The 26,496-nt window shown below is 42.3% G+C and overlaps 2 protein-coding genes across 2 annotated transcripts; both read left to right on the top strand.

Moving 5' to 3' along the window:
* Positions 1 to 8,799, top strand: sall2 (spalt-like transcription factor 2). The gene is made up of 3 exons (XM_017420900.3): positions 1 to 57; positions 3,114 to 6,954; positions 7,330 to 8,799. The coding sequence occupies exons 2-3, from the start codon at positions 3,439 to 3,441 to the stop codon at positions 7,639 to 7,641; spliced, it is 3,828 nt and encodes a 1,275-aa protein (XP_017276389.1). The 5' UTR covers positions 1 to 57; positions 3,114 to 3,438; the 3' UTR covers positions 7,642 to 8,799.
* Positions 8,800 to 10,754: 1,955 nt separating this feature from the next.
* On the top strand, positions 10,755 to 23,557 carry mmp14b (matrix metallopeptidase 14b (membrane-inserted)). The gene is made up of 10 exons (XM_017420920.3): positions 10,755 to 11,446; positions 18,156 to 18,304; positions 18,759 to 18,881; positions 19,316 to 19,623; positions 20,472 to 20,633; positions 20,767 to 20,909; positions 20,986 to 21,124; positions 21,215 to 21,365; positions 22,018 to 22,133; positions 22,225 to 23,557. Exons 1-10 carry the CDS (start codon positions 11,348 to 11,350, stop codon positions 22,650 to 22,652), a joined length of 1,818 nt encoding a protein of 605 aa, XP_017276409.1. The 5' UTR covers positions 10,755 to 11,347; the 3' UTR covers positions 22,653 to 23,557.
* The last annotated feature ends 2,939 nt before the right edge of the window (positions 23,558 to 26,496 follow it).

The following is a 26,496-nucleotide window of genomic DNA, read 5'->3' as shown; positions in this document are numbered from 1 at the left end:
AAAAAAAAAAAAAAAAAAAAAAAAAGAGATAAAAAAAAATTCATCGTCTCCGACAGGGTGAGTTGTTTTTGTGCTTTATTCCACAGGACCGTGTCGGCAGGCGAGCGGCCCCGCGGTGCAAACGCGCATCCGGAAGCGCGTTTTTTTTTTTCCGGGGCAGTCGTCATATTTTATGAATCATAACTTGTTATGATGTAGGGGGGTGGCGCGCGCACGGCGAGCAACAGGTCGCTGTACAGTAGCGGGCGCGCGCATCTCCCGGACGCTTTTTGGCGCTGATTTCTGAAACCATGGGCGTAAAAGACAACAGAAAAAAAAAAACAAAAAAAAAACGACCAGCCATCTCGTGGAGGAGCAAAATGGCACGGCATAAAAGGCGATGGATGTCTTTCTGGCACGAAATAAAACAGCTTTGAACGCGATAATATCCACTGCTGTGGCTGTTTTAGCAACTCTTGGAGTTATCTTTTGTATTTTTGACAAAGTGATTATGAGCTGCGTGGAATAATTTCCACCTCTTATTATTCGTAGCCTATTAGCCTAATTAGTCTACATCACCCATTCATTTAATTTGACAAGTCCCTATTCAAAGCCCAAATCAGACATTTTAGACTATTGTTGTTTACCTTTATATATGTATATATATAAATCAGATTGTGAATGCATTGATGACTACGTGTTCCAATATTTCATTTGATCCCAGTACATTTCAGCAGACCTCACATTAAATCATGATGTGCTTTAGAATTCTGTCCAAGCCCCAAAGAGGAACAGAGGCGGAGGGGTGTTGAGGCTGCCACAGGGCCGGGACGAAAAAGAAAAATGTCTGGCTCTGTCCTTTCTTTCATTACCTTTCACTCCACGTGGTACAAGCAGTCGGCTCGGTGGTGAAAAGGGAGCATTGTGCCTCCATTCAGTGGCATTATGTGTCGGGAGAGTCTCTAAGATGGTGATGTGCACTCAGCTGTGCTTCCTCGAACGCCATTGTTGCACATTCCTCCTCATCTCAGCCTTTCTGTTGGCAGAAACCCGAATTAAAGGTTCAGTCGATCCGGCAAACAACTTGATTAACCGAAAATGGTTTATGGGAATCACCAGGCGCCACATGACAAAGAAAATGTTCGATTTTAACAAAAAAAAAGAAGAGGTTTTCACACAAACAAAAAGGTTTAAACAAGGGTTTTAGTTGTCCTAATATTTGATAGCTGGAAGCTCAGACAAATGCAATGGTGTGATAAAGTTGAATTCTGATGTAAAAGGAGAGGCAGTGGACTCTTGGCTCAAAGGACTGAGTGTTCACTTGCCATTTGAATGCAAAGTAGTTTAGTGGATGAACAAGTGTGTGTGTGTGTGTGTGTGTGTGTGTGTGTGTGTGTGTGTGTGTGTGTGTGGATGAGAAGGAGGCCCAGCAGTGAGTTCTGAGAAAAGAGACTTATTGAGAGAAATTGTGATTTCTATCTTCACCCAGCATAGCACATAACCAACATAATCAGGATTAATTTGGTCCAATTGATCCGGATCATCCAGTGTCTGAGTTTAGACAATGATTTGTAATGATTATTATTTCTTTGGTCAAAGTCTGGAATAATTCAGAGTAGATGCCTACCTTTTCAGTGCACAGCGGGACATTATAATTGTCATGTGTTGACCCATCATCCGTGGCTGGAAACAGAGCCAACAGATCTTGAGCCTGACCCTCGCTGCCTGTCAGATCTTTGTGTGTAGTGAAACAGAAAGATTGTTTAGAGAGGAAAAATGCAAAGACCACAGAGTTTGTCGGTGAATTATTAATTTGTGCCACTGTTGTTACTATTTTGCTAAGGAAAGTAGCAGCTCCTTAAACATCTAATTTTAGTGTTTAATCTAAATCAGAATTTTTGGCCCGTTTATTATGTAAAATGTATCCTGGTCCATGATTTACCTTTATTCTAGACTTTTTGAAGGATTGTTTGTGGAATTTATAGTTTCATCAATACGTTGCCTCATTTGTTTGATTAAATCCAAGCGTCATCTCTCCTAACTTTAAGATTCAAACATGGAGACTCCCCAGAATTCAGAGATAGACTCTAAATCCTGATGGGAATGTGTGCTAAAGAGAACAGAAGTTGAATTTAAAAACTCGAAGAGCAAGAGGCAGAGGATGAGCACGAGGAGATGAAGGCAAAGGAAACTTTGTGATGCACTGTTTAAGGCGTGCTGCAGTGGTATTAGGCCTCATTGTCCCCTTCAGCTTTGTTGTCAACCACTGAAGCGTGAATGCAGAAGTGTGCATGTGAGTGTGCGCGCGCACAGCTGTGTGCATTTGAGTCTGTTTGTCCACTTAAGTTGCAAGGACATGGATCAGTGTCTTGAATGTGTAGCTTTCAAGCAAATAGCAGTAAGTTCAATATGTTTCTGTGTACTGGCATGTGTGTCGCACTTTCTTACTTTCCACATGTGCGTACCCAGTCTAAATGCGCTCGCCGAATAATTTGTGAGTCATCTTGTCTGTCTGCTGGCCTGTTTGTTTTCACTGCACGTCACCTCACTCCCTCTGCTTGTCCCTAAACCATGTCGGAATAGCAACTTCAGTGTGTTAAGGATCTCGTCTGTAAGCCAGTCAGACCCTAGCACGGTGCCCAGTACCCAACCAGGATCTAACCCTTAACACGTTAAAAAAGGAGGGAGATCTTAATGAGATGAAAGTGAAAGAGGCAGAAATGGCGGAACACCTTCCGATGTGGCTTCTTTTTCATGGAGACGGGGTCGAAGGGTAAAGTCTGTTGTCGTGTGTGTTGCCCTGGTAACAAGATTGCCTCCTCTGTGTGTTCTTGCACACCAGCCGGATAGATAGATGCTCGTGTGCCATTATGTAGGAATGTGTGCCTGCATGCGTGATGTCTGTTCTTGTAGAGACAACAGTAGGGAGACTACAATTTATGAAAACTGAAATAGAGGGGAAAAAAATACATAATGAAAATAAATGAATTAAAGATGAATGTTGGGTTAATAAAATGAAATTAGAGGTTAAAATAACCAACTTAAGATTGTTTTAATTTCTTACTGATGTGTTTTTCATGGAAAACATTGTTTTCTTCACTAAATTTAGATTGCTTTCTTTTAACCTTCCCCAGATGACAACTTGCCACTGAAGACGCATTCCTTTACAAACATCACAGATTCTCTGGAGTGCTCTCTTCAAAGCCCCAATCTGCTTATTGCTCTCTGTTCACCTTTCAAAAGCTCTCAAACCCCAACAATACCCAAAGAGGGGTCGATACTACCTAATTCACCAAGACAGCCCTCCCAGCGGTCCCTCAGAAACAGACTGGTCTCTCTGTTTTTTCAGCTTTCCTTACTCTCGCTTCACAAACACAATATCTGCCTGCCTCTCAACGGTCGGGTTGCAGTTCTGCATCTTGCACAAGTGCCTTCATCCCCTGTTCCTAGCCTTCCAACATGGCTTCTCCTAAACTGGGGCTATCCGCCACTACCACTACATCCTCTTCTCCCTTATCGTCCTCAGCTTTGTTATGTCCTCCACCACACCCTGGAAGCCCCAGTCAGGTACCCGAGGGCCCCCCAAGTCCTGTTACTCCCACACCAAGCCCAGGATTAACATCCGCCTCAGCTGCACCTGTTAGGACCCAACTGAGTATTGCCCTGATCCTAGAAGAGTTACGGGTGCTGCAGCAACGGCAGATCCACCAAATGCAGATAACAGAGGAGATCTGTAGACAGGTGCTACGCCTTGGTGGGGACTCCTATAGCATAGATGCACCCTCCCAATATGTCCTCCCACCTTTGCCTCAGCTCTGCCTGGAAGGTAGCAAAAACACATCCCAGCCAGCTGTAACTCAGCCCTCTACCACTGTGGCTCCTCTCCTGGCATGTTTCTCCTCCCTGCTTCCCTCTCAGACAGCAAACAAACCCACACAACCATGTACATCTTTATCTCAAATTTTGCAGCCTCACAAATCACAGACGGAAGGAGCAAGGGCAACCGCAGTCACTCATGGTCATCCATGGGAGAGCTCTCAATGTTCCCCACCCTTCACCACTTCCTCTGCAGGCAGCTCCATGTCTTCCTCCACCTATCCTTTAGCTCTAGCTGTACCCAATCGATATCTCCATGAGAAGTCTCCTAATACCACTTCAGCGAGTGGGCAGAGTGACATATCTTTTCTAAATTCATCCCTCCCCACACAATTATCTGTTATTCCAAATTCCCAACGCACACTGCAGTCTGTCTCTGGTGGTGTTGACTTCTCTGCATCTGGTTCCAACGCAACTAGCCGTCTGCAGCATGTGTGCCGTTTTTGTAGAAAAATCTTCAGCAGTGATTCTGCCCTGCAGATACATATTCGATCACACACAGGGGAACGACCCTACCAATGTCCAGTGTGCCTCAGTCGTTTCACTACAAGAGGTAACCTGAAGGTGCACTTCCTTCGCCACCGTGAACAAAACCCCGAGCTCTCACTTTCACTTCTGCCACCATCATTATTTGGGGTAGCGTTAGGGGCCACAGGGGTATCAGATATAGGACAGATCATCAACAGTGGTAGTAGTACTAGTGGATTGAATATTACACAAAAGAAGCCAAAAACTAGGCCTGAGGATGAAAGGTGCAGAGATAACTTGGAGGTCAGTGGTACTAGTGGTGGACTTTCTCTGGGGGCCTCTGAGGAATCAACTCCTTCTACTCTGCCTCTTCCTCCTAGTGTGGATTTATCTCTGATTTCTCACTCTCTCCTGCAGCTAAATAGGGCTGTTGCTGCTGCAGCCTCAATTGCCTCCTGTTCATCCCAGTCATCCTCTTCCTCTTCAACCTCCACTTCTTCTTTGGCTACCTCCCTTCTCTCAAGCCCTTCCTTGTCTTCCTCTTCTACCTTTGCTGGGTTATTCAAAGGTGCCAAACAGCAGCACTTTGATGAAAACACTCCACCTCATGCACCACTGCTGCCTCCTGCAGCTTACTCTCAGTTAGCCCACCTCCCAAAGCTTCTGTTCCCAACTACTTCTACTTCTTCCTCTTCCCAAACTGCACACTCGCCTTTGTACAGCCATCCAGCATTGGGCTTGCTACGTAGCCAGCTACCCTCTATCGTAGGCTCCCAACAACACACTTCTTCCGGCCATTCCCAACTTTCTTTCCCTGTTTCTTCCTTTCCTAAAGTTCTTGGTCAACCCACTACCACCCTTCCATCTTTTCTGCCCTCGTCCATAACTACTGCTACTCCTACATCTGAAACCTCAAAGCTGCAGAGGCTGGTGGAGAAGCTAGAGAAGGCCCCTCCACTCTCCTGTTCTTCAAGGACTTCCTCCTCTACTACTACTTCCATGCTTGAGATTTTATCTGGCAGTCCTAAGTCCACTTCTGCGAGTTCAGCCAACAGTCATTTCACAAATGCCAGCACTTCCACCACATATGTTGTGGCATCTCCATCTTCAAATGTTGTTTCTACCTCTGTTTCACAGTTTACCCGGGAAATGGTTCTTGCCCTGGGAATGAGTAGCAGTGGAGCAAATGCAATAGTGGGTGGAGCGCTACCATCACTAAGTACTACTGGCTCACCACATAACCTGGCAACCAATCAGTGTGGGGTCTGTCTCCGGGTGCTGAGCTGTCCCAGAGCACTGCGGCTACACCAGGCCACGCACCTTGGAGAACGTCCATTTCCATGTAAAATATGTGGACGGTCCTTCTCTACTAAAGGCAGCCTGAGCTCACATCTTGCCACCCATCATGCTCGACCACCCAATGCGCGTGTTCAGAACTCTTGCCCACTGTGCCAGCGTAAATTTACCAATGCCCTTGTTCTTCAGCATCACATACGGATGCACCTTGGTGGACAATTGCCTCCAGACAGCACAGAAGATTCTAAACAGGAGATGCCACTTGAATCTAGTCCTAAATCCTTGATACAATCCCAGTCCCAGTCCACTGACCAAAATCCTGTCTCAAGTAAAACACCTCCTCCAGCCGGCCTCTCTAAAGACTCATTTCCAAGCTCACAATGTCAAACACTAACAGTTGGCTCAATCCCTGTTTCTGTCAGCGTAAAATCTGCCAAGAAAAGTCTCAGCAAGTCTCCATCCCCTAGCCCAGATAAAATGCCCCCCATTGACCTAAGCCCTGAACCTTTCCTAAATCCCATCACACAAACTCCATCACCAGGCCTTGCTGACCCCCCTATTCTTTGTGTCAGCGCACATCTGCCAGTCTCCCAGCAGTCAGATCAAGCTTTGCCTGCCGGCGAAGACAGTCATGTCCATCAACAACTTTCGGATGATACCCACATTCCTACATCTGATCCTTCATCCCTTCTATCCAGTGGTAACAAAACCACAGAGTCATCTTCTGCAATGCTAGATGATCATGGAGAGTCTAAAGAATCAGCTACCCTAAATGCCTTCCTTGATGCCACACCTGATCTGGACAGCTTACAAAGCACAACTGCTATTAGTGCTCATTATGCTTACACTCGACCTGGTACAACCTCTGATTCCATCCCTGGTCAAGAAGTTTTTGATGTTAATGCAAAAGCAGCCATGGAAACAAACCCAGCCTCCCCAAAGCCCCAGTCACCTGAACCCATGGAAGAAGACAGAGATCAGTCTCCTTCACCTCCAACACCAAAACAAGACCAAGTAACTGTGCCTGACAAAGACCCCAAACTATCGCCCATGGTGGTGAATGCAGACGACCTAGCAGCCAAAGTTAGGGGTGAATCACAAAGAACAGTCACTTCTGCAAGAGAGACACGTCAAAGCTCTCATTTTGGTTCATATGTGAGGGAAGATTGCGCTGAAGGAATTAAAATAAGTGGACTGGTTTCAAACGAGGCTCTGGATGTTTCTGTGCCCATCAGCCTAGCTCCAACCCTCCCATCCCCGATGTCACGTCCTGAGAAGAAGACCTATTGCTGTGCTGAGTGCGGAAAAGAGTACGCCAGTCGCAGTGGACTGAAGGTTAGCAAGTTATTTTATCTTATGCAATCAGTAAATGTATTTTAATGCAATTGTTGTAGAACAGGGCTTTTATCAAGTTAAAACACATGTTCTAGCTTTAGGGGAGCTTTACATTCAACAATACCAACCAACCTATGGTAAGGTCAACAATTTATAGTGTAGTCTGAAATAACTCCTACTGGGTTAAAATGTTAGCCAGTGTGCACCATAAAGGATAATCCTTTCTGCTAAAGTCTTGTGTAAAACTAAACGTTTCACTGATGTCACTCTCTATTACATTTTAACATTTAGCAGTCATATCTAGCTTAACTTTTTTCTAATGATTATAAGCATTATAATAGAAATCAAACTGATTTAAACTCTGCTAATTTCCAGGGACACATGAAGCACCATGGTGGGGTACCCAAGACATCTCGTCCACCAGCCAGAAGCAGTCGTTCGTCGTCTGACCAACTTCCCTCGTCTACATCTATGGCGTCCCTGAATATTCCAGCCACCAGGAGCTCCGCAGGTTTCTGGAACCAGTACCAGACCTTCCTCAGCACCAGTACTGACACAACTAATGACCAAGACAAAAATGAGTCAGCACAGCCCTCAAAATCATCTGCGCGGCCACCGATGGATCCGAGAATCTTAGAGGAAGCTGGGGAGGAGTCAAGAGAAGGTTCACAGCTTGACGCAGTGTGATTAGTTGGAAAATGTTCTGGTGTTTTGTTTGCCTTTTAGCACATCTATATGAACATGTGCATAGTATTGCTTCCTTAACACATTTCAGGCAACCTATCAGTTTGATAGTCAGAGTAATATGTCTGTATGTGATTGTTGTAAGTCAGTCAGCTTGGTCTTGTTGTGTTATTGCAGAAAAACAAAAATCTGGGACAGGTTATTTCACTGTGATTAACTGAACTCATCAGCAGGCCCAGAGGGTATTGTCAATTCCCTACTGGGTCACCGATAAGGAAACAAAAGAATGTGTTTTAACTAATTTTATGTCATTTTGTAAAGATGTCTGGGCTGTTGTGTCACGTTTGAAATCTTATCCAAATGGCATTAAAGGAGGTTCAATCAGATCAGACTCAATGGTTTTGACAAATGCTACAGTCTAGCTTTGCCTCAAACCTCAATGAATCCAACATCTGAGTCTTTTTAGTAGGTAAGCAAAAGAGATTTTGCTCAGTAAGAGACGACAAATGTATCTATATGAATGTGTTACTGTGGATTTTAAATCTTTTGTTCCCATATTGTGGTTATGATGAAGAAAAAAAAACTTGTTCATGTTATTGTAGTTCACTTTTACTGGTATTGTTCCTGTCAAAACAAAAGCACATCTGCAGTGTTTGTGAGCCCGGAGAGGGCATGATCTAGTGGGTGACCTCTGCCCTTCAGCTTTGTGAATATTATTAGTGTTGTTGTATGAGTATCTGTAACACGTTTGAAGATATCAAAGTTACTATAAACCTTTAGGTTTATAAATATAAATCAAAGTCTGTGTCTGTTTGTTGTTAAGCTGTACTTTCTGTATCTCTATATTAAAAAGCCTTTTTGGAGTAAAACAAAATGGGCTCTAGTTTAAGACAATGTTACACAAAAGCTATGATAACTTGTTGGCTCACTAATATTTGGAATGGTTGTAGACACTGGGTGTGTTTGTCATGACTACTTGCATGTAGATGATCCTTAATGCAAAGTCAGAAGACTGAAGCATGTATACTGACCTTTGTCAATAGTTTGGGTGAAAAAAGGCTGAATCTTCAAGCGATAGTTCAGATATTTTGAAGTTAAAATGTTTCTTCATGCAAAAATATCCGATTTCTGCCAGAATGCAAAGCAAAATGGACAATGATGTAATGGTTTATAAAAGCTTATAAAACCTTTATGAAACTCTTGAGTTTGGAGTTGTTTTAAGATGGCAGGAATCTGGTTTTGATCTTGCTTGGATGAGCAGTTAGCTCATCAGTCTGGTCAGAATCAAACTTGATTCCTTCATTTGTTCAAAGAGCGACCTTGAACAGGTAAGATAATGGTTTCTTCTTACCTTCCACAGAACCTTTCAAAGGATCTGAACTATTGCTTTAAGAAAGGTACGTCTCACTTCAAATCATATCAAACTGTATTTATGTAAGCAGATTTTCTTCATATCAGCCCAGCGTGTCTTCCAACAAGAACACATTTTGACAAAACAAAACTAGACATGAAAAAATAAAGAGGAATTAAACAACACAGACAACAATAATTTAATAGTATGACTGTGCAAAATTATATTCTTTCAGCCTTTTTCCAAAGGTAGAGTGGGGGCTTCTCTCAGATCTAAAAGCAGTGCATTCCATTTAACTGAAGCATAAATACAGAAAGACTAAAACCAAACAACACAAAATACAGCTGAAACAAGGAATGAAGTTATGACCAGTTTGTGCATTAGAGGGCGCAATTTTCTCTTTTAGAAACAGACTGAGTTTAGTTCAAGCTCACTCTAAGAACCAGAACAACAGAAACACAAGAAGTAAACACAACGAGAAGTAAAGGGATTGCATGTCGCACCCCACCTTTCCTGCCAGTGTTTTAAACGTAGATTATATATAACTAAGAGTTTTATGCATTTGGTCAAATGCGAGATCTGGCCAGGTGTGTTAGTGCTTGGAGTGTGTGCTGAGGATGATTCTCAGCTACCACCATGTCAAATTTTAGCTCAGTATTTGCAAAACTGACCGAGTCATAGCCACTTAGGTGTTCGCTACAGTCGATTAGCTGTGGCGGCCATTTTGAATCAGGCTGACTCTAAAATTGAATCAGCTGTAGACATACGTTCAGTGATTACTTTCTGCAAGGTTCATTTAAATTCGCCCAGTGGTTCATGAAGTCTTTTGGTAACAGACAAACACATGCATGTGCACACATGAACATGGACGAAAACATCATGGTCTGTCTTGGCCTTCCGGCGGCAGGCGATCATAAAGCTGATACAGGGGAAGTCATGAACAGTGTCTGCATTAGAGGGAGCAGTTTTCCCCTTTTGGGAACAAACTAGAATGTTTGAGATTCAGTCAAAGTCTAAGGCCCAGAACAATAAAAACACAATAAGTAACAAATAAATTGATGATGACTTTAAAAAAAAAAACGACAACTAGAAAAAACAAAATAGTTATTTCCCCCCATTTGCCCTCCAGGTACTTATCACAAAGTCATCAAGACTGGTCGAAAAAATATATTATAAAGTAAGAACCCCAAATCTGCACAATATTAATGCATCATTAAATTTAAAAATTAGCAAAACGTGTGAATGGCTGCCAACTACTGTGTGCGCTTGTTTGTTTAGGAAAAGCGACTGAAAATAGGTCAACGATGGCGGCGTCCATGGAAAGACCATTTGGAATAGAGAAGTCCAACAATTTTGACGTGTTTAGATTTGTCGAGTCAAGTATACAGAGGAAATGGCTTTGTTTACATTGAGTGCGTACCCACGTTTCAGGATGGCATATCAATACATCTGGGATACCACTGGAGTAAATTTCCTTTAATCGGCACCACTTCACATAGTTCAGGATAAGCTTTTTGTATGTTTGATTACCTAGTTTGTGACAAATAAATATGTGTTGGTTGAACAGATTAGGATATTATGGAAGCCACAGAAATTTTAAAATGAAATCCTTCTTGTGGAAACTTTTTTTTCACTGTCATGTTTCCAATCATCCAGCAGATTCTTTCAGCTCCGAGCGTTTTTAAGGAGGAGTGAAGCATCGACTGGCTGCCTAATGGTGGGACCGAACCGAGCCAGAGCCGATGTAGGTCACCAAGTTGAGTCCAGCTTTCCAAGAGAGAGGCGGGCGGATTGGAGGAGGGGTGGCGGTTTACAGGCCAATACTTTCCATCTCCAGATCTCCGGGGGTGTAGTATCACAGCACCACGTCTGCAGGAGGGAGAGAGGAGGGGATCGACACAAGCCGACCTGAGGACGCAAGTTAGAGCTGCTTGTTCCTGAAAAAAACAAAAAAAAAAAAAAAGAGAAAGAAACAAACAAACAAACATAAGACAAAGTCGGCTGGAACATCTGGAGCGAAGCGCTGAATTTGGACAGAAAACACGCAGCTCGACGTCTCCCTCTCGGGCTCCGGTGACTTTAAAGAACCTTATTTTCCGGAAAGCCTAGAGAAGAATGCACAAGCTGGATCCATTTCTGGTTTAAAAAAGGGCGAGTTTGAAGTTACAAGAGGCGCGCGCAATCCCAGCGTCCTTTTTTTTTTTTTTTTTTTTTTTTTTTTTTACTTTTTTCGCTCCCTCGCAGACAATGTTTTGACAAAAGACGCGGCGCAGACTGTTACAGAGACATCTACCTGTGTGAGAACCACTTTTATTTCTACTTTTTGCATCCCCCTCCTCCTTCCCCCAGTGTGAAGCGATGGCAGCGGTGCTGAAAGCGGTGGCGCGGCTGCTGCTGCTGGCCGTGGTGTGGGAGCTGAGGGCGCACGGAGCGGCGCAGCGCCAAATCAACCCAGAGGTGAGGAACCAAAAACAAACAAAACAAAAACACAAACACAGGCTTCTGAAACACTGCAGTCAGCTCAGACTGTCACAGCCACATCACACCAGTGGAGCCCTGGAAAACAAACCCAGAGGAGGAATAATAAACCGAGAAAAGCTGACCAGATCAATCCGGACTCGAGCAAATAAACAGAAAATCAAGAAAATAAAGGGGATGAATGTAATTTGGTTGGACTTTGGCACTTTATTTAGCAGTAAAACAAAAAACGTATATATATACATACGTTTATATATATATATAAAACTTCTGGTTGTATGTCTTTTGTTAGTGTTGTTGTTCTGATGAGAATAATATTATTTTCTGCAGGGAGATGGGAGAGGCTGTGACCCGTTTTTTTTTTTTTTTTGGTTATTTTATTTATTTATTTATTTGGTTGTTTTTTAAGAGGAAACAGCCCATAATGATGATAGCGCTCAGGAAAAACACTGAGAAAAATGCTGAGAAGGCAAAAAGCCGAGAACCAGCAGAGAAATAAGGAAAAAAAAAAAAGAAAAAGATTCATTGTCTTATGGGTTGGGGCAAAGATTGGGATCATTTTTAACAGATGGAGGGGGCTGAGAGTTGGGGGTATGCAGCTCTGCTCAAAGGGGATGGGTGAGATGCTGCTGACATCTGTCCTAAATTAAGTCTGAGCAGTGGGGGGGTTCATCTTCTAAAGCATCTCAGCTGTGACAAAAACACAAAGACATCCAGTTTCTTCTAAAACATATGAAGTTCTGTCACAAATTATGGATTTAGTTGGGATTTTGTTCTGAATCGCTCTGATCCCGTTTGTCTGTTCTGGATTGGGCTGTTTTTATATTTCCTGCCGTATCACATATCCTCCCAGTCCCATGTCTCCGTTAGGAAGTTTAGTGTTAATTTCAAGGAAGTGGCTTGGTTAGGATACCCTGCCACAGCTGCCTTCAGTTGACACAGTAAGCTTGTGTCAGAGTGAGCGTGTGCCAGGGGTCTGACAAATCAGAACTTTGCTTCATCAAACAATAACTCTCCTCAAGGAGACAAATCTGCAGCTGCTGGTGGAAAACAACAAAAAGAGTGACGTTACTCTGTTGACCTTCATTACATTGAAGACTTTAGAACGTGTGTGAAATGAGGTTTAAACTGCGAGTTTATGCAGCCATCAGTCAAGATTCAACTTTTTAACTTTGATAACATAAACTGGAGTTGAACGTATTAAGGTTTTGTTGCTCTCTTTTCTTTCATAACTCTTGTGAAAACAGACTAATGTTGAAGCCATAAGCTAGTAAGGGTTGAAATAGATTGAACCACCTCAGTTTGGTGAAACAGACAGAACTGATGAGCTAATGGCTAGTCCGTGCAGAGCCGAGTCCACACTGGCTTGCTGAAAAAAAAAACCCCAACAACTCCAGTCTCAAAAACTTTCATAGCGGTTCATGCAAACATGAATTTATAAACTTTTACTTTGTTGTCAGTTTTGTATCCCACAGTCAGGCTATTTCATTTGAATATTTTGGAAATTCCCACTGGAAGGCGGCTATACCAGAGCTACAGCTAGCTGCTGCTGCTGCTATTTGCCATTGCAAATAACCATAAAATCTTGTGTAAATAACTGTGACACGATGTAAGGTTAATAAAAAAGAAAAGCAGTAGCATGAATGATTTTAGATACTGAAGTTCTCTTAAGGCAGCAGCAGTCCTCTTGGTCTTGGCTCTGCTCTGACTAGCCATTAGCTCATCAGTTTGCTTAGAGTATTTTATTCTTCATAGCCTTTCCACAGAACTCCATTTTAAAAAGATCTCAGGCCAACTGCTGGACATTTTTTTTATTGATAAAGATTTTTTTTGACACCAGAATAACACGGTTTAAGTAAAGGCCAACTAAAAAGTTGAAATCATTGCAAAAAATATTGTTTCAGAATTATTCTTAGCATTATTTTACTAAGAAACATGAGTTTTATTCACTATTGGTTAGCCTTGTTTGACCACAGATCCACACACACACAAGCCCACAAGCCCTTCGTGTCCGTACCCAGCCTTGTTTGTGTTTTAATTAACTTTTGGCCTGATCAGTGTCTTGGTCCGTGAGATACACATCTGCAGATTTGTGTTGTGTGACAACAAAGACCACATATCCTGTGGCTTGTGGTGCAGGCGGGAAGTGGTCAGAGCTACGGCATAAAAGACCCTGATGTGTCAGCACCCACCTGCATTTACCACTCACCCCCCCATACACACACACACATAAATAGCTACATGCTGAGATCATTCACAACAAAGGATGATAGATGGGTATGATGATGAAAGCGAGACAGAGAGGACAGCGAGGAGGCTGTTACAGACCAGAAAGGGGGGCATTGTAGTACAGTAATGGTGCATTATGGGAAATATTCAAAAAAATGAAGCAGTTTTATTGTTGAATAGCACAGGATGGAAAACTCAGCGGCTATGCATCCATCCCGTGTGAATAAGCTGCATCCGCTTGTCTTGTAAAGACAGTTTAAGACAATTCAGAGGGTTAAAATGGTCTCTTTTACACTGACTAACTCAATCTTGGACAAGTCATATTTGTCATTTAAGGAAATAAAGGAAGGAAGAGTGTTGTTTTCGAATCAAAGGCATTGTTATAATCAAGGGAGGTGCCAACGTCCTTCAGGAAAAAGTAGAAGAGTTACAGGAAATAAGGTACCACGTAAAGTAATTACCTCATCTCCTTTATATTAAAGACAGGTTTTTTTATTTTCTAACATGACCGGGGCTGAGATGTGTTTTTCCACTCTTGTGTCACCGGATCTTGTTGATGTTGGCTAAAGGTGACTTTCTTTAAATTTATAGCAGCTGGGTTTGAACACGCTTAAGAGAAGTTTATACATGTTTGCTGAGGGGGTTCTTTCTGGAGGGGTGGGAGAGGTTAAGAAAAAAAAAAAGAAACCCACAGCGATGCATCGAGTAAATGTTCGCACCGCACAAAAACGCACCCACGCAAACCTGACACAAACAGTCAGGCCCATGAAGTAATAGACAGTTGTGAGTGAAGTGGGAGGTATAATTTCATGTCATTTGACATAATGCTGCAGCTCTCTGTATAAAGTGAGAGGACGTGTAATGAGCAGCTTTGTGTGTGTGCTGTATACCCAGCATGCCTCAGCTGGACTCCTAAAGCTTCTTTCCATTGGCCGCCACCGAACGGAACAACTGACTCGCTATCCTTTCTTTTTCTTTTCTCATCCTTTGCCAAACGAGAGCTCTGCCTAGTGACGACCACAGCAATCACTGTTTGATTCACACTCGTCTCCTAATAAAGTCACGTCACTGCATGTGACCGCGCTCTACTTCAAAATCCTGGATTTGGCATCCTTAAAGTCTCTTTGCTCAGAGTCTTTCATGCTGTTGAACATTGCTATTGGACCATTTGTATTTATGAACCATTTGTGAAGGCAGTGATTGATTCCATTGGAACGAGTGTATGTTTATTTATCATGATGTATGGCAAGCCTCCTTTGTTACTTTCTTCTCATGTTGTGTGATTCCTGTCAAAAGTGGAAATTTTTGCCTAAAATCAGCAAAATAGTTGTATCATGCTCTGCAGTAGACTGTTCAAAATGTCAGAGGGACAACCAAACTAAACCAAACCAAACCAAACCTGCCATTCCATTGTTTTAATAAAAAATACCCAAAATGGAGGTCCAAATGAATAACAGCAATAGGAAGAGAAATTCGTGAGCCAAATACGTCACTACAGCTGACTGAATGGTTTACTGAGGTCCTCGAATTGGCTCTGCCAGGGTTTATGGTGCAGCACAGAGAAAAGGATAAAACTAGACTACCAATAGGAATTATAAATCTTGTATGTCCGTTTGCAGTGACAAATTGCGAACATCACTCACAATGGCTTTTCCAAAATGCCCCAAAAACGTTTGCAAGAGGTCTCAATTTCCTTGCAGTCACAGGCCCTCGCTCTTGTGTTGCAGGTGTCTCAAACTCATCTGGAAACCTTCTCGGCTTAGTTTCTATAATTCTACAGCTGTGTTTTCTGCCAATATATATGCAAACTCCTGGCAAATTCCGGCCTAAACCTTGCTGGTAGTTTTGTGCAAACATGATGCATGTGAGTCCAAGTCTAAATCTGTTTTTTTTTTCTTGCAATTTTTGTGTCTCCAAATACTACCTTTAATTAATGTGTAGCATTCGCTTTTACTGCCTACTGCCAGAATCAGACTCTAGTCTGGATCTGGCTACCTCGAAAATGCATCTCTGAGTGTCCCTGACTGGCTTCATCCTAAAGTGTGAGCTCCCGGCGTCCGGCTCGGAGATGCCCGACGAGGTTTGACGATGAGCTGTGCTCGGAGGTTTGGTGTGAGGCTCGATGTGCCGCTGACTCAGACGTCTTTAGTGTGGTGTGATGGTCTCACTGTAGCGTGTTTTACAGTGCAAAGGAAGGGAGGGAAAAAATAGTGAGCCAAGAGAAAAGTCAGGCTCTAATGAAGAGTCTGAATGATAACAAAAATTATGGTGGAAATAACTAACTTAGTTATCTGAAACAACTGGTCTTACATGAAGGAGTGTGTATGACACGGTTGACTTTTTTTTACACCCAAAAAGGGCCTGGAACACAAACTCAAAGGCATCTATAATGTCATTTCTCATGGCACTGCAAATAGTAACCACTTCCTCTTCTTTCTGCTGCTTCAGTTACCCAACCCATTAGGTTGGTCAGAAATAGAAGAGTGTGTCACTGAATAAATCTTTGTTAAGTCACCTGAACTGAAAGACCCGTGACTGACTTAATGTCTATTTTTTTTTAATGTGTTCAGTGTGATTCAACAGAGTTGTTTTTGTCTGATCTGAGGGTCAAACAAGGATTTTGTAGAAGTTGTGAAAGAGAGGAAAAGGGTTCTAACTTTGGACCAACTGGGTCTCCTTGGTGTCCGTTATGATGAAGTTCAAGAACATTTATGAGTACACACAGAAAGACTCACTGTGACTATTAATTGTATTATAGCCCCAAGAAAAACCTCATCTCACCCTTCTTATGCCACTCTGTTTCCCCGCTCGTGTAGCTGTGCTGCAACAGTGAGTCTTTATGCGTCCACTGCAGCTCCATGGGTGGATCAGAACCAGAAAGGGCTCATTCAGGGTCTAAACACTAAGACCCCCGTGTCTCGCTCGGACAGACAGAGGAGGTGAGATTAGCCCTTCAAGGGTCTCTATTCAACTGCTCTAGATGAGCATCTTTGATACAACTCTAACTCGTGTAGACTTAAACACACAAACGACAGCACTATGTCAGCACATTTTCAGCCCAAAACACTAAAACAAGCCATAAGAAATGTTTCCCGTTAACTATATTTAATAAGTATTAAAAGCAGATATGCTATAAAGCAATAATTGAGGCGGTCAGGGTGTGGTTGTTCATGATTATTGAAGTCTATGGGTTTTCCATAAGCGAGGGATGAGGAAGAGGAGGGGGTGGAGGGATGAGGCAAAGACAGAGACATGAACGAGGGGGGAAGAGCTTCACTTTGAGGTTTGGATGCAGCTCAGAAGAAATTCCCAGTGAAATTACTGACTGACGCTGCAGCTCGACTGGAGACATTGGTTGAGGTTGCCCAAGGTCTAAAGAGAAAAAAAAAAACCCAAAAAAACAGCGAGGAACACTCCCTGTCTTCTCTTCTTCCTCTGTTAACCTTTTTTTTCTGCAAACACCTGAATCTAAAGGTCCCAAAACAAATAGATTTGTGTTGAATCAAGCAGGTATTCAGCATGCCCAAACCTTAAAAGGGAGCACGAGAAGTTCAAAAAGTCTAAAACATCGAAGCGGTTTCAGGTTTAACTGGGGCTTGCAGCGGCCTCGTGTTATTTTTTTAAATTTTTTTTCGGTTTTAGCTCAAAAGGCAATGAGTGTAGGAGAAAAACTATGTGGGAGAAGTGTGCAGCAAAGCCACTGGGCACTGGTTCAGATGTCAAACCAGCACCGTGGTTGGAACGGGTTTCCAGGGGAAAGTCAGGTCAAACTTCAGCTCAGGCCCGGCACAATGTGTGGTCAGAAAACGTTAGCATAAATGAAAAGTATTGTCCAAGTTCAAAATGAGAGACTTCAGTTTCACACAACAACAATTAATCTTTAACTCCTAAAGGAGGGGTTACGCAAGTTTCGGTCTCACTGGGTTTTATTTTTCCTTGAAAGCTGCCTTGTCTTTGTTTAAAGTTGTTTTTCTAAAATTCAGTTTCACCCAGTAAAGGTTCACGCACTCACCTGGAGCGACTGTTATCGGTGGCTGCATAGCGTTTGAGTTTAATCATTAAGTGGGAAACTTGCCAGGTGCTCGAATGTGATGTAAGTGCTTCAGGCGTCGTGATACCAAAAGCCCAGGGAGAAGTTATTAAAGAGCTTGTTTTGGTTGTCAGTGTGGAATGTGTTATGGCTCTTAGTTTCTCTCTTTTTTTTTCTTTTCTTTTTGCTGCAGCCACATAAAACAACTTCCTGAACTTGTAGTCCTTGTAAATGTTTATACCAAACAGTTCCTGGGACCTGGGTCAGCAACAGAAAAATCAGCTGAAATGTGAAGTGTTTTCACCTGTTGCACATTTTTTCTTCTTCTTTGAACTAAGACAGGATTTTTCATGGTTTTGTTTTATTCTAATGTCTCACCAGTTTTCTCTCTCTCTCTCTCTCTCTCTCTCTTGCTCGCTCGCTCTGCAGTCATGGCTGCAACAGTATGGCTACCTGCCTCCAGGGGACCTGAGGACCCACGCCCTTCGCTCTCCTCACTCCGTCTCCTCAGCCATCGCCACAATGCAGAGGTTCTACGGCCTCACCATCACCGGGACCTTCGACGACAACACTGTCCAGTGAGAACCACAAAACAGCTTTATTACACTTGAAGCAAAAATAACCAGTTGGCAACGTACATCCAATGATTTCTTCCTGAGAGTTTCATTAAAATCAACTCAGTGGTTCATGAAATATTTTGTTAACAGACAGGCAGGATTAATTCCAACAGTTAACACCAAAGTTTTAAACCAAAAACTTGATCAATCTGTTAGCATTCAGAGTTTGTGTTGGCAATAACTTTCAGCTACTACACCAACACCAATTTTTTGCTTAATATCTAGAAACTTCACTGAGTTAGAGCTATTTTGCGTTTGCTTAGGGTGATTAGCCGTGGCGGCCATCTTGAATTGAGCTGACTCCAAAAGTTAAACAGTTGTAGATGTGCATCCAGCGATTACTTTCTGAGAGTTTCACAATAAAAAGTGCATTTTCGAACACTGTTGAGAGCTGAGCGTGTCTTTCATCTTGCAGGGCCATGAGCAGACCGCGCTGTGGGGTGCCAGATAAGTTTGGAGCTGAGCTGAAGAGCAACCTGAGGAAAAAGCGCTACGCCGTCCATAACCTAAAGTGGCAAAAGAAAGACATCACCTTCTCGTAAGTCCACAAAGGAAACACAGCAGCATGTTTGACTGTAGTTTACTTTATCTAATCTTTGTAGCTGACTAACAAATGTGACAAAATGCAGAACACTAGCTAAAAGCCCAAACTTGCTAAACACTAGCTAAAAGTTGCAAAATGCAAACTATAGGCTAAAAGCAACAGAACGATAACTAAAAGTAGTTAAGCAGTAGCCAAAGGTATCAGAAGGCTGGTGAAAAGCTCAAAGTAACAAAAGATCAACTCAAAGTTAAAAGTAGAAAAGGGAAGATAGACGCTAAAAATAACAAAAAGCTGACTAAAAAATAAATGTTGCAAAATGTTTGCAGAAGTAGCTTGACTGCAAAAACTGTACGGAAAAAAACAAACAGGAAAACAACAGTGTGTCTGGTCTTTTCCTCCCTCACACACACAACCCTCATGCTGTTCAGTATACAGAACTACACCCCCAAGGTGGGCGAGTACGAGACCTACGAGGCCATCAGGAAGGCCTTCAAGGTGTGGCAGAGCGTCACCCCGCTCCGTTTCCGGGAGATTCCCTTCAGCTACATACGAGACAAGGTGGAGGAGTTCGCCGACATCATGATCTTCTTCGCGGAGGGTTACCATGACGATAGCAGCCCGTTCGATGGCGAGGGGGGCTTCCTGGCGCACGCCTACTTTCCTGGCAACGGCATCGGTGGAGACACCCACTTTGACGCAGCTGAGCCGTGGACGACCGGAAACAGAGACCTGCACGGTGAGACTCTATTGTGACACCGACGTTACGGAAAACGAGACATTTCATCGCTTCAGAGACTCTTTGCTTAAATTTTGGGTGCTATTGCATGTTTAGAGTCTGGGCCAAACCTGGGGCAGGTTCAGACTGGTGTCAGAAATCTGAGGCCGTGAACGCCTGCGTGAATGTTGTTTGTTTTTTGAAGTGCAGCAACCACTGACATGTGCAGTGTCAGCATTTCTAGTCATGACTTTAGGCCAATTTTATTTTTGATTCACTCATGTGCTTTTGAGTAACTTTAAAATTCCCCAGTCCCGTTTTTTTGTCTCATTGGCATAAACACTTCACTTTTTACTGCCGCACTGACAGGCGAGCAATCATGTAATTGCATGTGTCTGTTAGCAAATCATCTCATGAGCCACTGCACGGATTTTAATGAAACTACCTCTAGAACCAATTATTTTTTGGAGTCTACCTGATTCAAGATGGCATAGCTAATCAAACTTGACACTTACTCCGAGTGCGAAACATTGCACATCTTTTGCTTAAACCTTTGGCACTGTTATAGTCAACTCTACAGTATGTGTTAACAAAAATTCTCATAAATCACTGGTTGGGTTTTAATGAAGCCCTCAGATTTACAGATATTAAGCTAATATTTCATGCGGTACTAGCCGAGAGCAACTGTAATATTGCGTTTTGGTCAAACATTTACAAAGTTTGACCAAAAAGGCTGTAGCTCTGTCCCTTCTCATCATAAGATGATGTTAGTCAAAAACTCTGACATAAAAGGCAGTGGGTGATATGCAGTCCATCCAGGAATGCTACTTTGATTTAGTAACTGTTTTCTGTTGATTGTTCTGTTGCAGGTAATGATATCTTCCTTGTTGCGGTGCACGAACTGGGTCATGCTCTGGGTCTTGAGCACTCCAGTGACCCTTCAGCCATCATGGCTCCCTTCTACCAGTGGATGGACACGGAGAACTTCCAGCTTCCTGACGATGACCGCAAAGGCATACAGCAAATTTACGGTCCGTTGGAGTCACCTTTTAAAGCAAATTTTTTTTCATCGCAAAAAGAGTCCGATCTTCTGAAGGTTTTATTGAAAACCACGGTTTAGGTTAGGGTCGCCTAATGAATTATAATTTCCTCTTGTCTATTTAGGGTCTGGTTCAGACCTTCCACTCCCACCTCTAACACCCAACTACAACCCCCGGCCCACTGACAGACCAAACTTCGGCCCCGACATCTGTGACGGTCATTTTGACACCATCGGCATCTTCAGAGGAGAAATGTTTGTGTTCAAGGTAAACTCGCAGGAGAACATTATGCATCTGATATAATTTAGTTTGTTCAGCTGGTTGATTGGAAACTTCTCTTCAGGATAAATGGTTCTGGCGGGTACGTAACAACCGCGTGATGGACGGATACCCCATGCCGATTGGACACTTTTGGAGAGGACTGCCCACTCATATTAATGCCGCATTTGAAAGGGAAGACGGCAAATTTGTGTTTTTTAAAGGTCAGTCTAGTTTCAGCATGTGGATGAAAAACTCTTCCAACATTGAACAACCAGCATCACACACTCTCTGTTCGTCTTACCTCCTCACAGGGGACAGGTACTGGGTCTTTAGCGAATCTGTTCTAGACTCGGGTTTCCCCAGGAGTCTTAAAGAAATGGGCAGTGGGCTTCCCAAAGATCGGATAGATGCTGCTCTCTACTACACCCTCAACGGAAAGACATATTTCTTCCGAGCTGACAAGTAAGTCATCGCTCAACAGCTGTGCGTGCATTCAAAAGAAAACTATTTTAGTATATGACCAATTTTAAGAAAAATTCCCTTTTGCATCACCCCGACAAAAACACGTGTGTTGTTAGTCACTATGATTGTAAATAGCCACCTATGTTGCTGTCTGTGTGTCATGAGTCACAAGTGTTCACTTGATGTAAGACACAAGATGCAGGAGGCATTTTTAACTCAGTGTTACAAGTATAAACTCTAGTTTTAAGTATTTTAAGCATAACTACTTTTCTTTTAAGTCATTAAAGATCAGTCCTATCAACATAGTTTAGATTTTAAGGGACAGTCTTTGTCAAGTTTCAAGTCATTTGAGAAAACCTTTGGTTACCAAAGTACCCACAATTCTCTGCAAACGGATGTTTCTCATGATATGAAACATTGTTTGGTGTGACAAATCACAGCCAGTGACCAGCCAAGGTTCAAAAGCGTATGATGAGTCAGAGCCCAGGTCTTGTAAGGAAATTTTATCTGCTTTGCACGAGTCTAACTGAAATTTCCACAAATCCAAGTTAAATTTCAAGTTTACACGCTTAAACTTATGAGGAATGTTTGTCACTGCTATAATTTGTTGATTGCGTTGACTAACCTTTCGTCTATCGTTTCTATTGCTCAGGTATTATAGTTTCATTGAAGAGTCACGAAGAGTTGATCATGGTTACCCCAAATCTATTAGCACCTGGCAGGGTGTACCTGAAAACATCAAGGCAGCCTTTATGAGCAAAGATCAAGGTAAGAATGGGTCTCTAACATGTCGCTTTCTCACGTCTGGAGATACTGGATGTAGCATTTCTCCTTCACATTTCTTTCTTTCATTCATCAGCGTATACCTACTTCTACAAAGCCAACAAGTACTGGAAGTTCAACAACCAGAGGATGCGAGTGGAGCCCGGCTACCCCAAATCAGCTCTGCGTGACTGGATGGGCTGCCCTAATGAAGACCCCAAGACAGACGGAGGAAGAGGAGGGGATAGGCACGACAAGGACAAGGAGCGAGAAAAGGACAAGGACCGCCATGATACTGACAGAACTACAGTTGAAGAGGAGGACAAGGAGAGGGAGACAAAGACAGAAGACGTGGACGTGACCATTATCGAGACGAATCACGGAAGCGGATCGGTCGCCGTGGTCGTGCCGCTGTTTCTGTTAGTGTGCGTGATTGCCACTTTAGCGGCCTTGGTGTTCTTCCGTCTGTACGGTACCCCACGCCGAATCTTGTACTTCCAAAGATCGCTACTGGACAAGGTGTAGATGGAGAGGAGGGCGGAAGGGTGGGAGGATAAAGACAGGGAGAGAAGGAGGAAAAAAAAAACATGTGAGGAAGCGATAAACGCAGATAGCCGAGCCGGAGAGAAAAAAGCAGAAGGGTGAGACTTTCTTTGAAAAATATTCTTACCACTGCCAGTTTTATTCAGCTGTATTTCTCAACCACTCAGTCCTTCATATTTTCTTCGCCCTCTGTCTCCGTCCCCTCCCCTCTCCGGTGGTAAATGACGCCAGCTCATTGCTGTTTGTTTTAGCCTTTTTCAAATGTCTCATTTTTAGTTGTTTATCATGGTCAGCAGTTTTGTTCTTGTGAATTTCCAAATCAAATCAGCGTTTCCACAACTCTCTTACGTGAACCAACAGCGTCCGCTCCCCCCTCCCTCACCACCACCCCGTTCTTCCTCCTTATTAACTTGAACAAACTCGCATAAACACATACTCCTGAAAACCACAGTGACATAGTTAGTGCGTTTCCTAATCTTCCAGTAAACCAACATGTTAGAGCCAGTTTGGACCATAAAAGGAAATCAAAGCGTTTGCTGACATTTGCGTGAAGCATGAGATCCACTCTTATCAGAGAAAAGCAATAAAAACAACTGTGTATTTTCACCCTTTTTAGCTTCGTCTACGGTTATTTTTATGAATGCTGTTGTCATTAGGATTATGACTGTTACTATTATTGTTGTTGTCCTCCGAGTAAAGAATGTTAATGTATATTGTCATTAAAAAGTCCTGCTGGACAGAGACACACACTTTTGAAAATGGCCTTAATTTTATATATGTGGGGACAGTGAATGGGGAAAAGGGGTTATGTATTGAAACTTGATTGTCTTTTTTTATACCTTGAATCAATTTCAAATGAAAATAAATTGAAGATCTAAGAAAAATGACTTCTTTTTTTGTCATTCTACTTTCTTTTGTACTTGAATTTTAAATTTTTTTTATTTTTTAATTATGGTGCTGCATTGCCAGTCAGGGGATTAAATTAGCTCAACAACGACAATAATATTAGTGATGATGATAATAATGACAACATTCTGGTTTTCTCAATAAGAATGTGTGTACTTCCTTTTTCTTATAAGAATAAAGTACATTTCAAAAGGCTTTCAGTTTCACTAAGTAAAATCCTTTCCTTTTTTTCCCTGCCACATTAAATACTTGCATATAAACTCCACGTCTTTAGGCTGTTTACCTTTTAGCGCTTGCATTGATCGGGCCACTTTTCCATCTGGTCTTCCCCAGCCTCCCTGGACCTCCAGGTTTCTTGTTCCCCGACCGCACCACTGCATTACTGGGGCTCAGAAACTGGCAGGCCCGAATCCGGGTTGGAAAATGCAGACTGGATCCAAAGCTTAAGTAGAAACAGAGATGAAGACGATTGTATAAACCCGTTGCTGCACAGCAGGAAAACATATCTAAACTATACTGCGTGTGTGTGTATGTGTTCTTGTTTTACCACACTTACGAGGACCACAGGCTAAAGGAACTCAGTGAGGACACAATATTCAATATTCTTTTTTTTTAAGACTTTATATTTGTCAGTGTAAAAGTTGAGTTTTTCTCTTATCAGCTCAGAGGGTGAATGTGCTAAATGTCCTCACAGTTACAACAAAACTCACACATTTGTTCATGTTTCGAGGAGCTATAAATGCTTTAATTTGTGCATTATGCTCAGTGTATTCATACACTATAATTTACAAGCCAATAAAAGCAGCAACAGCAGATTTTAGGCGTTCTTTTGCTTCCTAATGATCCCACTCCCCGAACAACAGGCCACATAGACATTACTGTTGCTGTAAAGATGATTGTGGGGGGGNGGGGGTGTCAACGTCTCTATGATATGCCATGATTACAGAAAATGGGCTTCATGCAATTAAAACGATGAAGGATTGTGCCAAAAAAAAAGATTTAGGGCACACGCTCGTCTTGACTTTGCTGCAGTGTTTTGAGGAGAGGAGTCACAAGGCTTTTTCGGGGAGGAGGGGAAGGAGGAGCGAGGGGGTTAAGTCCCATTTGGAGGCCAGAGATGGAGCAGAATTTCATGAGCAACATCTGGAAATCTGACTGCATCATGTGAGCCAGACACGCAGCAGGACGTAGTGATGAGATGGTGGGGGATGGGAAGTTGTTTGGATTTGTTTAATTACTCTTTTTAAAAAAACAAGAACAACAACAAAAAAAAAACTATCAAAATGGAACGGGAACAAAGGATTTGTACATTAGTTTTCTAGATTTTCTCTTCTTACTTTAGCACAAACTTTTGTTGTGCACACTTTTTTTTCTATCTTACTTCTCTCACCTCTGTGGCTTTCAGACCAGTCAGACATTTAGCCTTGGGTCAGTATTTGATGTTTTCTGTCTTTCCCAGCTGACTCTGCAGAGTGGAGAAAAGAAATGCTTCAGCATAATTCCTCCCCACAGTTCCCTTCCCTCCTCTTTGTGTGCAACTGGAGACCTTTTCTTCACTGTCCGGGAAATGACTTTTCTTTTTCTTTTTTTTTTCTTTTTTAACAAAGCTCAACAAAAGACCACACCACAATGTCCGGGCCTCTTTTAGCCATCTCCACTACTCACTCTCACATTTCAACCAGACACAACCTTGTTTTCCAAAAGCTGAGCAGCTGTATAAAGTGTCAGTAAAACCAGAATTCATTGGAAAGTAATATGAAAGTTGCAGATAGAATTTGAATTAGGTGTCAGAATTACTTTAAAAAATTAGAGCAGGGCACATCAGCTTTACAATCCTACTGGGAACTGAGGAGACAAAGATTTAAAAGCTAAAAATTCATTATATTTGATATTTAGCTGCTCAAATTTCAGGATTTTGTTTATAGTTTCTTGTTTTCTTTTGCAACAAATGAATTCCTTTGAGCTTCAGGAATGCCAATTTTTACAATCTAAACTCTTAACTACAAAGCCGGCATCTTATAAAACTTGTAGACTAGTTTGACACGGCTGTGGTGATATTGGATTTGAAGACAAATAAATCATTAAATTAGCTTGATTGGTTTACACACGAACCCAACTTTTATTTTGAAGATTGTAAAGTTCCTGCTCCTAATGTCAAAGTTACTTCAGTGTGTTTTTTCTATTTTCTATCAAAGGCTACAGGAAGTGTCCATCCTTCCATACAGTTATTGAAAAATTCTAACTTCACAACAAAATCTATAAATTAAGTCAAATTCTCTTATAGATGATTACCAATTTAATTGTGTCTGTATGTCCCTGAGTTTCATGCTTCCTGTGCCTTTTCCTGCTTTAAATGACTTCAGTCTTTTACCTTATTTTCTTGAAATGTCACGCATACACCATTCCATACAATGTTCTTCACATCCCATCCACTAATCTCATTTAATCCTAAAAGTCAAATTCTCCTCAAAGACCATTACCAACTCTTGTATCTGTGTCTGCGTGAGTTTCATACTTCCTGTGCCACTTCCTGCTTTAAATGGTCTGCAGGCGGATGACCCAAAAAAAATCCCAACCCCTCCTCCCAACAGGCGAAGTCCTGTTCTCGCTCATTGTACCTAGTTATAGCCATCAAGCTCAGAAACTAAATGACATAAAGTGAAGAACAAGATGGGGGTCATTGTTGAACCGTTATGCCTAGTAACGAGGATGTGAGATAATGGAAAGGTGGGGACTGGTGCGTAGATAGAAAAGGATGTACTTTTTTTTTTTTTTTAATTTGCTTAAGTTTAAACCTCTGACACATCCTGCAGCACCACTGACTGAACACCGTCTTTTACTCTCAAACCGCATGCACAGACTGAAAGGAGAAGCAGGAGAGCGTTAATGTGAAATGGTTGACTTTAGCTTGTGACCAAAT

Source organism: Kryptolebias marmoratus, linkage group LG20 (assembly GCF_001649575.2).
Source record: "Kryptolebias marmoratus isolate JLee-2015 linkage group LG20, ASM164957v2, whole genome shotgun sequence".
NCBI classification, from domain to species: domain Eukaryota; kingdom Metazoa; phylum Chordata; class Actinopteri; order Cyprinodontiformes; family Rivulidae; genus Kryptolebias; species Kryptolebias marmoratus.
Note: the sequence above shows the minus strand (reverse complement) of the source record. Positions and strands in the feature narration are given on the sequence as shown.